Consider the following 15,020-nt stretch of genomic DNA (forward strand, 5'->3'; position numbering starts at 1 on the left):
ACCTTCAGTTTCTCTAGGTAGAGTAACTACCGGTGGTATTTAGGAAGCTTCAGGTTTTGGTGGCTGACAGTGGTCAAGGCAATCTAATGGTTCTGATGGTTCAAACCTAGAGGTTGGAGGTTCCTAGACGTTCCAGGAGGCATCTGCTTGACCATCAGGCTGCCTGTAGTTATGACAGAGTGGGGGGAGAGTAAGACCAGAAGATGGCCATGACAGTGACAAGAGCTGAAGTTTTCACAGCCAATCAGAGAAAGAATCTGAGAAGAGATCTGAGAATCGGGAGAGGTGAGGATGGCCTCAGCAGCCATAGCTCAAGTACTCGGACTGCTGGCCACTAGGATCTGGAGCATTTGGGCCAGTAATTCACTAGCTCTGTATTCTACCACTGACAGGGTGACCACCTGTCCTCATTTCCTAGATTGTGCCTGTTGTCCTGTCATGATTATCAGAATCCTCTTCTTAATTCTTGTTCCTCAGCTATCAGTGAATTGAGAAGTGTGTCTTCCTTCTGATCCACCAGGTCTTTACAAATATTCATAATGCTTGTCAGATATTTTGGCTAATCTTTGAGACAAAACATTTAAGTGTATTTGGTACTAGAAACAAAAGTGTCCCTTTTTGTTTGGGACAAACAAACATGGATACCCAGGGAATGCATGAGGAGTAATCTACGTTCTGGCTTTTTTGGTGGGGATGTGTTTGAGGTGGATATTCCTAGTTATATATTTTAATTTACTCATTTCTCTTTCGAGGACATTTTTTTTCATGTATGTGGAAGTTATAAGGGCTTTTTCAAGTAAAAAAAAAAAAATTTTTTTTTTTTTTTTTTGTAGCTTTATGTTGCTGTGAAAGTAGTTTAGGTTCTAGGTGACCTGGATTCCAGATTCTTCTGATCCATCCTATGAAACTACATTGTTAGGTTGATCTTGATAACTGTTTGTTGAATTATAGTCCTGGGGCACAGAAGAAAGCCTGGATCTTTTAGCCCACTTCTCTAACATGTTTCACTGCATTTTCTCCTTCCCTCCCCCTTTTTCGGGGTGGGAGTATCTGCTTGGCCTCAGCTGTAGGAAGCTGTTACCCCACTAGAACGAACCAGACATTGTGCTTCCCGCATACATAAGGAATTCTGTGTAGGCTGTTGTAGAAGATTCCACTGACTTGTAAAGTCTTCCTTTTCTTTTAGCTTAGATCTGGTAAATAAATCTGTACAAGCTTCCAGGGCCACCTGTTGCAACAGGGCAGGGTGGACTCCTTTGGGCTGGCGGTGAGCAAACAGGATGAAGCTGAAGCCATTGAGGCACAAGCCTTTAAGTACCACAAACAGACTTGAGTAATGAACTGGAATGCTGTGAAGCCACCTGTGAGCACCATGTTATGGACACATTTTTCCACCCTGCCAAGAGGAGGACAGAGAAGCTGGTGACTCCTTTATGAGCAGGCTGGTTTTGAGTGAGGAACATGAGTAAATTTTTGACATGCTTGATGGTTTTTCTTCCTTTAATGTTTTAATGCTTGTTTTAAAGTTCTTTAGTCATCACTTAAAGTAAGCAGAAAAGAAGTTTGTGGCATTAGCTAAGGCACTTTCTGGCTTTTAATTATTGTGAACATAAAAAATTATTGAAGATTTCTGCCTTAATGTGTTGACTCTTTTCAGATGCCCACAGTATGATCACTATTTAAAATAAATAGTATCAGCCATTGGGTTCTGTGGCAAATTATTTTTAGTAAAAACAATGTGTTGGGCTATTTCTTATTTCCTTTCCCATTTTAAGAACATCTAGAGTTCTCTCCTGCTTAGGGCATTTACTTTAGTGTTTTACTTAGTCTTTTGGCTTTTTTTTTTTTTTTTTTTTTTTTTTGGTTTACTTCCTAAGTAAGAAAAGTCAATAAAACCATTACTGCTTTAGATATGTGATTACTGCTTCAGGGGTGTGTGTGTGTGTGTGTGTGTGTGTGTGTGTATTAAAATAAATAGTGTTAAGATTTGAAATTGTCTGAAATTTGCTGTGGGATAATTGAAAGCAAAATACATAGTCCATGTTCTTTAGAAGATTATGGTCTAGTTGGTCACGTAAGAGTGCTGCTTGTACACGTGAAAGAACTGGAAAACTTCTGAGGCAATGTAAAATAAATTTGCATGGGATGGGCTTTGCTTACTGTAAATGGAAGATCATCGTGCCCTTGTTTAAGTTTTGTGGAGTTGGTATCTTAAATTTGACTTGGAAGAACAGGTAAGATTTCAAAACAGCAGAGTGAGGTGTGGTTTTCTGCAAGGCTGAGAAGGAGGCTGAACAACAGTGAAATAAATGCTGGACTGTGAAAGACTCTCAGGGACTGACTCAATTGGAGTGGCTGCCTTATCAGGAAAAAGCAGGATCAGGTTGATGGAAAGCCTAATGATTTGAGATTAGGGGAAAAGGGAGTGAATGATTTAAGCAGTTGAGGATTTGCTTGCCCTCATTAAATAGGGTGAAATTAGACTAAGGAGAAGTCAGGAGTAGGAAGATAATAGCTGTCACTTACTGAATTTTGACAATGTTCCAGCTACTGGGCTGAGTGCTGTACATATATCTATATTCTATGTTGCTGGTACTTTTTTCCCATTTTAAGACTCAGATATTAAGTAACATACCCCAGGTGTGCAGCTTGGAAGTGCTGAATCAGGTTTTGGAAAAAGATCTCACTCATGAGTCTATGCTTAAACACTGTGCTAGGAAATCAGTTAGGCCTTTGCAGGGGCAGTAGTGTTTTAAGGGCGGGAAATAAGGGTTAAAAAGTAGTTTTAAAAACTATTGGCCTAGGTGCGCCTGGCTGGCTTGCTCAGTTAACTGTCCAACTTCAGCTCAGCTTATGATCTCATGGTCCGTGGGTTCAAACCCTGCGTTGGGGGCTCTGTACTGACAGCTTGGAACCTGTTCAGATTCTGTATCTCCGTCTCTTTCTGCCTCTCCCCTGCTCGTGCTCTCTCTTTCTCTGTCTCTCAAAAATGAATAAACATTAAAAAAATAATGATAAAATAAAAACCATAAGCCGAAGCTGATATTCTACCAGTAGATGGAGCATCTGCATGGGTGAGGCAAAATGCTGACTGTTAAAAAATGGCATAAAGCTATAAAAAGTGAAATGTAGAATATTTAAGATAGTTCTGTGTGAACCATCTGGAACTGCCTTTTATGTAGGTTTGACTGTGGCATGAGAGGAGAAAAAGATACCAATGGGAGAAAAGGTGTTGGATTTAGCCATATAGATACAGAGTGGGTGAAGTCAGATATGTACTAGCTCTAAAGTTTTGTTATGTAATGGATAAATCCTTATGTAGTAGAGAGATGTTACTGGTAATGAAGGAAAAAGGAAATTAAAATGACTAGAAATGGAAATTTCACTCTGAGAAGAAAAAGACCTAAGTTGAGTTCTGAAATATAGACAATTTGATAATATATTTTGAGTGGAATTTTTAGAATTACTGAAAAGGAATAGTTAACAAAATTATGAAAAAGGCAACAATAATAAAAAGCCAGGAATATAGTCCCCTAGAAATAAAATAAAACGTGTCAAACTAACTCCTCTCCCCAAATTACTACTTAGTAATGCAAGGAAATGGAGTAGACTATGTGTTTATTTATTTTTTTTTTAATTTTTTTTTTCAACGTTTATTTATTTTTGGGACAGAGTAGACTATGTGTTTAAATAAAAATCTCATACCTTTGTGGTCAAGATGGAAGATGTTTGTTTTTAAATTATGTGATTTGACTGGGAGCAGCTGCATTCTCAATACCTCGTTGGGTTTGGCCACAGTGCATGGTCTGAGGATGGATCTGACCCCCCAGGCTTGGCCACAATTGTTTGCTCCAGGGTGAGTACCTCAAAGTCCTCTTGTAGGACCTTTTTCATTAGAGCTCTTAATGGAAGGAAGGGCTGGGAATATGTGAGCCTAGAAGTGATTAGTAGTCCTTGAAAGAGTCTGGTCTGTTGTGGAAAACAAAATGCTTTCGCAGAGAGAAATAGAGGCAAAAGGTGGGGAGGGAACGAACATTTTTTGAGGTTCAGTTACCCTCTTACCTACCCCTGGTTACCTGGGCGTCCTTCAAATCCAACTTGTGTGGGCAAAAGAGACTTCTCTTTATAAGAACGAAGAGTCCTGACTCATATAAGCAGCTAGATGCTCTCTGGGTCTCTTCACTTGTGTTGGGCTCCATTTTCTCTGAAACAATACTGGTTTTGCCTTTTTCAGTCTGAAGATCATTCTCAAAAGCGAAGAGGAGTTAAGTTCTGTTTTCTTTGCCATCTGTTACATTACGTCATTTGCTGTAAGCTCTGGGCCTGTATTGTTCTTACCCTGTTTCAAGCGGAATGAAACTATATTCTTTAGTTGGTAATGATAATTATTTGCATTAAAGTATAGTCCACAGAGGAAAGCCTACACCTTTGCAATCACGTCTCCTATTAGGATACAGGATCAGATAATCCCACTGAACCTGGAGGTGGTACAGACCCACTTTGGCCTGAGGCCAGAAGATGAAATAGCTAGCTTGTTCTAGAGTCCTGGTCAGGTTGGGTTGAGAGGGAAAAGGGATCTTACACCCAGTAAGTTGTGCCAACTAATCCAGTGTGTAATTGTATTCAAGTGATTTTTAAATTAATGAATTTGTTATTAATGCTTCTGTTAATGTGTTTTTTGTTTTTATTTATGTTTCCTAAAATGAAGACTCTCTTAAATGTAGGATCAGGATTTGGTGGCAAGGCCTGGTTTTTGATTCAGCTACTGTGTATTGAAGGCTTATTGTGGGATAGGTCCCGATAGATATTTTAGGATAAGTTTTTATCAACACTTTGTAAGATAGGGATGATTGTCCACAGATACAGATGGGAAAACTTTGATCAAAGAACTAGAAAACAAATGGAGGAACTGGGTAAATACTCAGATTTTATGATTTTGAAGAAACTTCCTCAGTTGGAGTTCCTTGAGAGAATTAACTCCTGGTGTCCTTGGGTAGCCACTGTATGTATGAATTTCTCTCGTGTGCATCTAGAGTGGAAAGAGGTATGTGACATCTTTGGGAGAATTAGTAAAATAGTCCCTCAGATTTCTGTAATCTGTTCAGATAAGGAGGCAGTCAGACCAGAGCAGAAAGGTATGTAAAATAATTGTGAGGGATAAGGATGCAAATGTGACAGATGGTTAGATTGTGGAGCATTTTAAGGATTTTAAAAAGCCCAGCGCAGAAGTCTGGCATATCTCTGACCACACCACATTACTCTCCCCTTCGTTTACAAGGTAAGAAGTTACTAGTGTGACTTTCCCCTCCTCCTTCCTTGATTTGGCACAACCTACCTCTCTATTTTGAAAATAAAAATAGAGGTATGAATATCCTACAGAGGACAGAATGGAATGTCTAAGAAGGTAGTATCTACATCTAAAAATTCATCTACAAATGCTGATTATGACACACTACTGAGTTTATTTTCCAGCCATAGTTTGCAAGGCACTGCTGGCTGGTATATGCCCAAATATGGGTTATTTTCATCTGAGGCCTTGTGCCTCATCATCAGCTTTACTAGGTTTGCTGCATTTTTCCCTGAAAAGCTTATACCAAATTCCAGTCCTACCAAACATGTACGGTAGCAGCCCTGTTTTCTCACTTCTCACCTATACTTGGTATTATCAGATTTAAGATTTCTTAAATTAATCAGATGTGAAATATTATCTAGTTGTATCAATTTGCATTTCCATCATCATCTTCGGGGTTGAACATTGATTCATGTGTTTGACTATCAGAATGTCTCTCTTTTGTGAATTTCTTATTCATTGTCCATTTTTTTCAGTTAGGTTGTTTGTCTTTATTATTGATGGGGGGATTTTGATTGTTCTCATTTTGGGAGGAATTTAAAAAAAACACCTCTTTTGGATGTATGTAAAATATGTACATATGTTAAGTAGATTTCTTTCTCTAGACTGTGTGTAACCAGAATTCAAGTCTTTTTATTCCCTATTAAGCATTTTTTGCAGTTTGTCTCTGTCTCTCACTGCTAAACCAGATTGACTGGATGCTTAGAAGGGAAATTGATTCCTGGTATGTGCAACAATAGCACATTGTTAGGTTTATAACACCAATTTTTCTTCAAAAGTGGGTAGTTTTTTAAAATATTATTAATAGTATTAAAGAATTTGTACTTAAGAATTGAAACATATACTGAGTTTTATCATGTATTGTTATCACTTTCTCAATAATTATAATCTCATGAACTGTATTTCGGAAGTGTATTGGTTTTGGATGGTGAACAGTCAAAAACAGTCCTTAAAGTTTAACCAGTGTGTAAGCATGTTCGTGATGTGGCCAAAGAGGATGATCTGTTTAGATTTCATAGTTTTGTAATTTTTTTTTTAAGTTTATTCACCTATTTTGTTTTTTTTTTTTTTTAAAGTTTTTTTTTTTTTTTCAACGTTTATTTATATTTGGGACAGAGAGAGACAGAGCATGAACGGGGGAGGGGCAGAGAGAGAGGGAGACACAGAATCGGAAACAGGCTCCAGGCTCTGAGCCATCAGCCCAGAGCCCGACGCAGGGCTCGAACTCAAGGACCGCGAGATCGTGACCTGGCTGAAGTCGGACGCCTAACCGACTGCGCCACCCAGGCGCCCCTATTCACCTATTTTGAAGTAGAGAGAGGGAGCACAAGTTGGGGAAGAGCAGAGAGAGAAAAAGAGAGAATCCCAAGCAGGCTCCTCACTGTCAGTTCAGAGCCCAATGAGGGGCTCAAACTTACGAACCTGAGATCATGACCTGACCCGGAATCAAGAGTCGGCTGCCTGACTGACTGAGCCACCCAGGCACCCCTCATAATGTTTTATTAAAGCTATTTATTCCTTCTCTGTCTCAGCTTCCAGATTTTAAAACTTAAATTCATCAAAAATATGAATGACACGAAGTACATATATGAGGTAGTATATGAATTCGTGTATCCTTGAGTTTCTTTCTAAGCTATAACATCCTCTTCAGACAGACACACCCTTGAATGTGTGCTCTTTTGCTTTTGATTCATGTTTGAATCCTGCTTTCACCTTTTAAGAACCTCTTCTCACGTCCTTTTTTTTTTAAAAATATGAGAGGGAAAAGTACAGTAAAACAGAAGTACTAATAATAGATCTTTCTTTTTATTAGCCACTTCTTGGCTTCTGTGCAATGCTACTGATTTCCTGCAGCCATGCAAACGAATTTGGTCACCTAGCAACAGAAGCTGGAACTGATCCTAGCACTGATGCAACAGTAAGAACGTGCAGTTATAACAAAAGGAGTTCTAACGCTGTGTTGCATTTCCTCAACCTCTTTTTATAATTTTAGCTGTAATTTTTACTATAGGTGAACAGAAAATAAGCTATGAAAGTATTTTATTTTCTTAGTAGTCTATACTGGAAAGTCAGAATGGCAGAAGGAAGCTCAGAACATTTCATCTAGTGCATTGCTTATTCATGCTTAGTTATATTTTCCGAACCTATCAAATAAGTTATAGAACTTGAATGTAGTAAAAAGACATCCTGAGCATGAGTGTTTGATTTTTTTCTTACCCGTATAACAGGGACCATGGCATACCTTATGGAAATCAAGGTATGTGAGGCGCATAGTAAAATTGTTCAAATTTGTTTAAATATTAAATTTTAACATTTCCAAATGGTCGAATTTTACTTTTTTATGTATATTAAGAGAAGATTTGAAGGATTTTTTTTTTTTTTTAATGTTTATTTTGAGAGAGGGTTGGGGAGGGAGGGAGAGAATCCCACCAGACTCATTGTGGATCCCGACTCGGGTCTTGATACCATGAACTATGAGATCATGACCTGAGCTGAAATCAAGAGTTAGAGGCCTGACTCAGCCACCCAGGTGCCACAAAGGAATTCTTGAGCAGTTACTATCTGATGGTAGCTATTAAAATTTGGACTTAATATATACTACCAAATGAAATAGTTTCTTTTAACATGTCCTGTCCTTTGAGCTGATGAGTATGTCTTCCAAAGTTGTTTCATTTCTTTCCTACAGAACAGATACCTTATAAATTTGTTGGAGATTGATGGGATTGGAGAATAATTATTAAATGAATATTTGGAAGTCTGAAGACTATGTTTGGATTGAATGAGGTCGACAGATCAGTGAGGAATCTTTCTTATGTAGTCTCAATAATTCTTGCTTAGAGGTTACACTTAGACATTTAGAGAAATACTGGCAGATTCCTGAGTTTGTTATAAATGAAATATATAAATATATAATATAAATGAATATGTAAATATGTATGAAATATATAAATAAGTGAAACATCTATAAATGAATATGTAAATATATATAAATCAAATATATAAATGAAATCATCTTCAGATACCCATTCCTTTATTCATTTGAATGACCATTTGCCTGGGGCTTTGTGTACCCACAGATACTGGACAGTATTAGAAGAGGAACAGAATTAGCACCATCTCTACTTCTAGCATTCTAGTGGTCATAGACGGCATAAAGCTACAATAATCTACTCAAAAGCATTGGTAAACTGTTATGAAGGCATCTCTCAAAAGGCAGAATCTCATAAGCTGATTTGAAATTAGAGAGCCTTATCCAAGCATTTGTGGCCTTTTCTTCAGTGCTAGGGGCAACCTAGATTTAGTACGCGTGTGGAAGCTATTGCTTTAGCATCTCGGTGCTTTGTATTAATTAGTATTCTTTATGTTAAGTACTAGACCAAGAAAGATGTTTATAAAAAACAAGTAAATAAAAATTTAGACTCTGACAGTAATTTTGGATTGTTCATTTTGGTTTTTGTCTGAATAAGTCTTAGTCTTAATATATGTGTTGACATCTAAAAATAGGGTAGATAGCTCTTTAAAGAAAGAGATGCTCAGTTTGGGAGAGGACAACTCCTTCATTGTGGTAATTGTAAATGGTAGGTGATTAGTAGTTCCTGCCTGTTGTTGTATGTGCTATAAAATAATCCTGTGTTTCTTGGTCTGATTTAAGCAGTGATTTCCTAGGATTATAATTTCAGTTAAATCTAAATGATCTTATCTAATTAAATTTATGTACTTAAAAAATGCAAGAAGGTTATTAGGGGGTAATGCCTATGAAAGATTTAGGGAATGGAAATAAAATTGGTCAGGGAAAGCTTTTAGACCACAAAGTAGACTTTTCTTCCTTTACTCTTGATGTTCAGAGTTTACTTACGGTATCATTTTCTATCTAGAGAACCTATTATAACAGTTGTTTTAGAGCAGGTCTTCTGGCAACAAATTCAGCTTTCCTTTATCTGGGAATGTTTTTATTTCATCTTCATTTGTAGAGGATATTTTTACTTGACATAAAATTCTGGGATGACTGTTCTTTTCTTTCAGTACTTGAAAAACATGCCACTTCTTTCTAGTCTCCATGGTTTCTGTGGAGAATTCTATAAGCAGTGCATCACTTTTCTCTAGCAACTTTCAAGGTTTTTTCTTTGTCTTCAGTTTTCAGCAGTTTGATTGTGAGGTGTCTGGGTTTGAATTTCTTTGAGTGTATCCTTTTACAAGTTTGCTGAGCTTCTTGAGTCTGTAGGTTTATGTCTTTTGCTAAGACTGGGGAATATTTTTTTCTACATTACACTCTTCTCTCCTTCTGATACTCTGATGAAGTGCATGTCAGGTGTTTTTTGTCCCACAGGTCTCTGACGCTCTCTTCATGTTTTCCAGGGTTTTTTTGTTTATTTTCATTATTTTATTTTCTTAATGTTTATTTATTTTTGAGAGAGAGAGCACAAGCCGAGGAGGAGCAAAGAGAGAGGGAGACACAGAATCTGAAGCAGGCTCCAGGCTGCAAGATCATGACCTGAGCCGAAGTCAGACACTAACTGACTAAACCACCCAGGCACCCCTTTTTATTGTTGTTTAGATCGTTTCTATTGATTTTCACTGACTTTTTGTGTTATCACCTCCATTCTATTATTGAGTCCATCCAATGAGTTTATTTTGATTACCGTATCTTCTGTTTCTTTGCTAAGACCTTCTGTCTTTTGTTTGAAAGTGTTTGTTCTTCCTTATTAGAGCAGTTTTATAACTTGATATCTAAAGTCTTTGATGATTTCAGTGTCTTTGTTCTCTTGGCATTGACGTCTGCTGAACATTTATTCCCATGTGAGTTTAGATTTTCTTAGTTCTTTGTATGCCAAGTAATTTTGGATTGTATCCTGGACATTTTTAAATACAGTTGACCCTAGGGGCGCCTGGGTGGCTCAGTCGGTTAAGTGGCCGACTTTGGCCCAGGTCATTATCTCGCGGTCCGTGAGTTCGAGCCCCGCGTCGGGCTCTGTGCTGACAGCTCAGAGCCTGGAGCCTGTTTCAGATTCTGTGTCTCCCTCTCTCTGACCCTCCCCCGTTCATGCTTTGTCTCTCTCTGTCGCAAAAATAAATAAACGTTAAAAAAAAAAATTAAATACGGTTGACCCTTGAACAATATCCTGCGCAATTGAAATTCTGCATATAACTTTTGACTCCCCCGAAACTGATAACTTACTGTGACCAGAAGCCATACTGATAACATAAACAGTTAACACACATTTTTTAAAATGTTTTTATTTTATTTTTGAGAGAGAGAGAGAGAGAGAGAGAGAGCAAGCAGGGGAGGGGCAGAGAGAGAGAGAGAGCAAGCAAGCAGGGGAGGGGCAGAGAGAGAGAGGGAGACACAGAATCTGAAGTGGGCTCCAGGCTCCAAGCTGTGAGCACAGAGCCTGCCTGACACGGGGCTCGAACCCACAAACTGTGAGATCATGTCCTGAGCTGAAGTAGGACGCTTAACCGACTGAGCCACCCAGGTGCCCTAACACACATTTTGTATGTTGCATGTGTTATATACTATATTCTTACAGTAAAGTAAGCTAGAGAAAAGAAAATGTTACTGAGAAAATTGTAAGGAAGAGAAAATACATTTATCTTACTGTATTTATCAGAAAAAGAATTCACATATAAGTGGATCTTTGTAGTTCAAACCCATGTTGTTCAAGGGTCACCCATATTATGTTACGAGATTCTGGGTCTTGTGTAAAATCTATGGAGAATGTTAATGTTTTTGTTTTAGCAGACAGTCAGCCTGGTTGGGTTCAGGCTGTAAGTTCTGATCAGTCTTCTCTGACTTGTAATTTCAGTGTCTGAGCTATTTTAATGTGTCCTGTTTGTATGCCAACCAACGGCCATTCTGGGACCTGGAATCTAGTTCTGTCCCCTAGTCTGGCATATTCCTTAGGGTCAGACCCATGCACGTGAAACTTGAGAGTGAACCTAAGGGTTCAGAAACAACTTTAAAGGGTCATATTGCTTAATTCTTCCCTCTCTGGGATCTCCCTATGACTTTATGGTTCTCTGGGGCTGCTGTTTTGGTCATTCAGCCTGAAAGCTGGGGCTTTGTTTACCCTGCTCTGTGCATTTACCGAGATTATGCCTGTACCTGGGGGTGGGTGGTAGAAGGACAGAGAGCAGATGCAGTAGAGGTTTTTGCCCCTCCTTCTTGGGACCACAGCTCCTCTGATTAGAGAGAAAGGACCTCCCCCCCCCCTCAGAGTTTTAGGTTTCTTGCTGTAGAGGTAGATTTCTAAAGATATCCTCCCAAGATTCTTGTCCCCTGGTTATTCAGACATTAATCTAGTTACCGTTGTGAAGGGACTTTACAGGTATAATTAAGGTTACTAAGCAGTCGACCTTAAAATAGGGAGATTATCTAGGTGAGCCTGGTATAATTCACATGAGTTCTTAAAAGCAGTAGAGGTTGGTAGAAAGAAATTCAAAGTGTGAGGGATGTCACTTCTGTTGTTGGCTTTGAAGATAGAGGGGGCCATGAGCTAGGGAATGTGAGTGGCTTCTATAAGCTGAAAACACTCCCTATGCCAGTTAGGAAACAAGGACCCTGGTCTTAAAACTGCATGGAACTGCATTCTGCAAGAACCTGAATGAATCTGGAAGCAGATTCGTCCCATATTCTCAAAACAAGAGCCTAGGTCACCGACACCTTGATTTCAGCTTCGTGGGGCCTGGAACAGAGAAACTGCTGGAGCCTGTTGGACTTCTGATCTATCAAGCTATGAGATAATAAAATTGATTTAAATTAACAGTCAAAAACTAGTGCACCTACAGACTGCCTTGAGCTAGAGTTGCAAGAAAATGGAGGGGAAAAACATGTGGTTTCCCTTCCTGTCTTTCTGAACGGTAGGAGAAACCCATTCCTGTTTCTCATGCCAGAACTAGAGGGCTTCTCCTGGAGTTCTGTGTCCATATTCTGGGTGCCTCATTCTGTGTTTTGGCTGTATTGCATCCAGGCTGAGAGGTAGTGGTGGGAGAAAAATAGTAAACTCACTACTAGTTCTGTGACCCTCTTCTCAATCCACTTACTACTGTTATGGTCCCTGACTTGCGATGATTTGACTTAAAATTTTTTGACTTTATGATGGTGTGAAAGTGATAGGCATTCAGTAGAAACTGTACTTGGAATTTTGAATTTTGATCTTTTCCTGGGCTAGTGATACTTTGCAGTATGATCTGCATTACAGTATTCAATAAATTACATGAGGTATTCTATACTTCATTATAAAATAGGCTTTGTGTTACATGATTTTGCCCAACTATAGGCTAATGTAAGCATTCTAAGCATGTTTAAGATAGGCTAGGCCAAGTTATGATGTTTAGTAAGTTAGGTGTATTAAATGCATTTTCAATTTACCTTATTTTCAACTTATGAGTTTATCAGGGTGTAATCGTAAGTGGAGGAACATATGTAATTACTTTTTAAAAACTTAATTAATTAATTGAGAGAACAAGCAGGAGAGGGGCAGAGAGAGTGGGGGACAGATGATCCAAAGCAGGTTCTGTGCTGACAGCAGCGAGCCTGATCTGGGGCTTGAACTCACAAACTGTGAGATCATGACCTGAGCTGAAGTCGGAAGCTTAACTGACTGAGCCACCCAAGTGCCCTTGTAGTTACTTTTTAGTGTCCTTAAATGGCTGCTGCATTCATTCTGTCCTGATTTTATAACTGTATTCAGTGGGATAGAGTGGAATGTGTTTACATGATCTTACCCAGAACTGGAACTCTTAACATGTGTTTTGAAAAAATCCTTTATTTTCTTATAAAAGGAACATTTGTTCTTTGTGTGGAGAGTGGTAATCTCCAGTGATAATCTCTGCTAAAACTTTAATGTATATTCTTTCAGGCTTTTTCCTAAGCTTTTACAAGAATTTCTTTCTTTCTTTTTTTTTTAAACAAAAATGGGGTCATAATTTTGTAAAACTTGCTTTTTTTCCCCTTAAGGTGTCCTGGGCATTTTTCTGTGTTAGTAGATGTAGAGTAATGAACCTCACTTTTTCATTGTGAATGGTAGTACTAGAATAATAGCAACTACCATTTCATTTAACCAATAAGGGAGTGTATTAATTTGCCAGGGCTGCTGTAACAAAATGCCACAGACTGGGTGGCTTAAACAGACCTCTATTTTTCCACAGCTCTGGAGATTGGAAGTTCAAGATCAAGATGCTGGCAGGGTTGGTTTCTTCTGAGACCGGTCTTCGTGGCTGGTAGATAGCCATCTTCTCCCGGTGTCTTCACATGGTGTCTTAGTCCATTTGAACTCCCAAAACAAAATACCATAGACTAGGTTATTTAAACAACAGAAATTTATTTTTCTCACAGTTCTGAGGACTGGGAAGTCTAAGATCAAGGTGCTGGCCAATTCATTTCCTATTGAGGGCAGACAGCCTCCTTCCTGGCTTATAGATGATTGCCTTCTCACACTGTCCTCACAGGGTAGAGAGACAGAGAACACGCTGGTGTTTCTCCTGTTGTCTGATAAGAACCCTAGCCCTATCAGATTAAGGCCCCACCCTTGTGGCATCATTTAACTATTATCACTTCCTCACAGACGTCTCTAAATACAGTTACGTTGGTGGTTGGGGCTTCAATGTAGGAATTCGGGAGGGGTGGAAATGGGGACATCTAGATATTCAGTTAATAACACATGGCCTTTCCTCTGTACCTGTCTGTGTCCTAATTCCCTCTTTTTATAAGGATACCAGTCCTGTTGGATTAGGGCTCACTGTAATGACCTCATTTTAATTTAGTGAGGTACTGAGAATTAGGACTTCAACATGGGAATTTTGAGAAGATGAAGTTCAGCCCATAATAGGAAGGTACTTTTATTTTCTCCACTTAAGGAAGCTGAGGCTCAAAGACTTTGACTAATTTGGCGAAGATCACACAGCTAGTAAGAGAGAGAATGAGGATTCAAACCCAGGTAGATTAGCCTCAGAGTCTGCTCTCTTAATTACTTGGCCATTTTCCCTCCCCCCCAACCCCTGCCTTGGCACGGCAGTTGTTGGGCCTTGCCATGATTATTTAATCCTGTGTTGGACGTATGGGTTTTCTCTCTTTTCCAGTTAGACAGTGCTATATTGAACATGTTTGTATAGTTAGCACTGTATACCTGAAAATATTGCTGTATTCACTAGAAATCAGTTTATCCACAGAAATGACTAAATGTATGTATTTTCCCAAATCCCCTTTGAAAATGTACCCATTTACTCTTCCAGCAATAATCAGTGAGGGTGACAAGTTTTGGAAAGCAGTGGAAAAACTACTTCTTGTGGTAGGCTGCAGATAATTTGAATTGGGTACTTACTGTGGATATCTGAGTGAAACGAAGGTTACTCTTTCTGTTAGGTAGGGTGAAGATCATATAAAATGGTATATCCTAGTCAACTCATGATTTGTTTTCTTTTTTTCAGAATTTTGATTCTGACATTAGCAGTGTGGGAATAGATGGCTGCTGGCAGGCAGACAGTCAGAGGCTTCTCAATGAGGTGATGGTGGAGCACTTCTTTCGACAAGGGATGCTGGATGTAGCTGAGGAGCTCTGCCAGGTAACGGTGTGCCTGCTAACAGTGTGCCGGTGGGTGAGAACATGATACAAAATGAGGGAACTCAGGGGAGTTTTGAGTTTTCTTTTGGCCACAGACAGATTTTTAATAT

The 15,020-nt window shown here is 38.9% G+C and overlaps 1 protein-coding gene across 6 annotated transcripts in view; it reads left to right on the top strand.

Annotated features, from left to right (window-relative positions):
- Nucleotides 1–15,020, top strand: part of RMND5A (required for meiotic nuclear division 5 homolog A) — a 69,213-nt gene that overhangs the window by 22,438 nt on the left and 31,755 nt on the right. For 3 of the 6 annotated variants that reach the window (XM_045446772.1, XM_045446770.1, XM_045446771.1), the window contains exons 3-4: nucleotides 7,164–7,268; nucleotides 14,777–14,911. In XM_045446772.1, the coding sequence (XP_045302728.1) occupies nucleotides 7,164–7,268; nucleotides 14,777–14,911 (240 nt within the window). The remainder of the gene's footprint in view (nucleotides 1–7,163; nucleotides 7,269–14,776; nucleotides 14,912–15,020) is intronic. The other 3 variants (XM_045446775.1, XM_045446774.1, XM_045446773.1) reach the window with 1 other exon arrangement.

This window comes from Leopardus geoffroyi, chromosome A3 (genome assembly GCF_018350155.1).
Source record: "Leopardus geoffroyi isolate Oge1 chromosome A3, O.geoffroyi_Oge1_pat1.0, whole genome shotgun sequence".
In the NCBI taxonomy this organism is placed as follows: Eukaryota; Metazoa; Chordata; class Mammalia; order Carnivora; family Felidae; genus Leopardus; species Leopardus geoffroyi.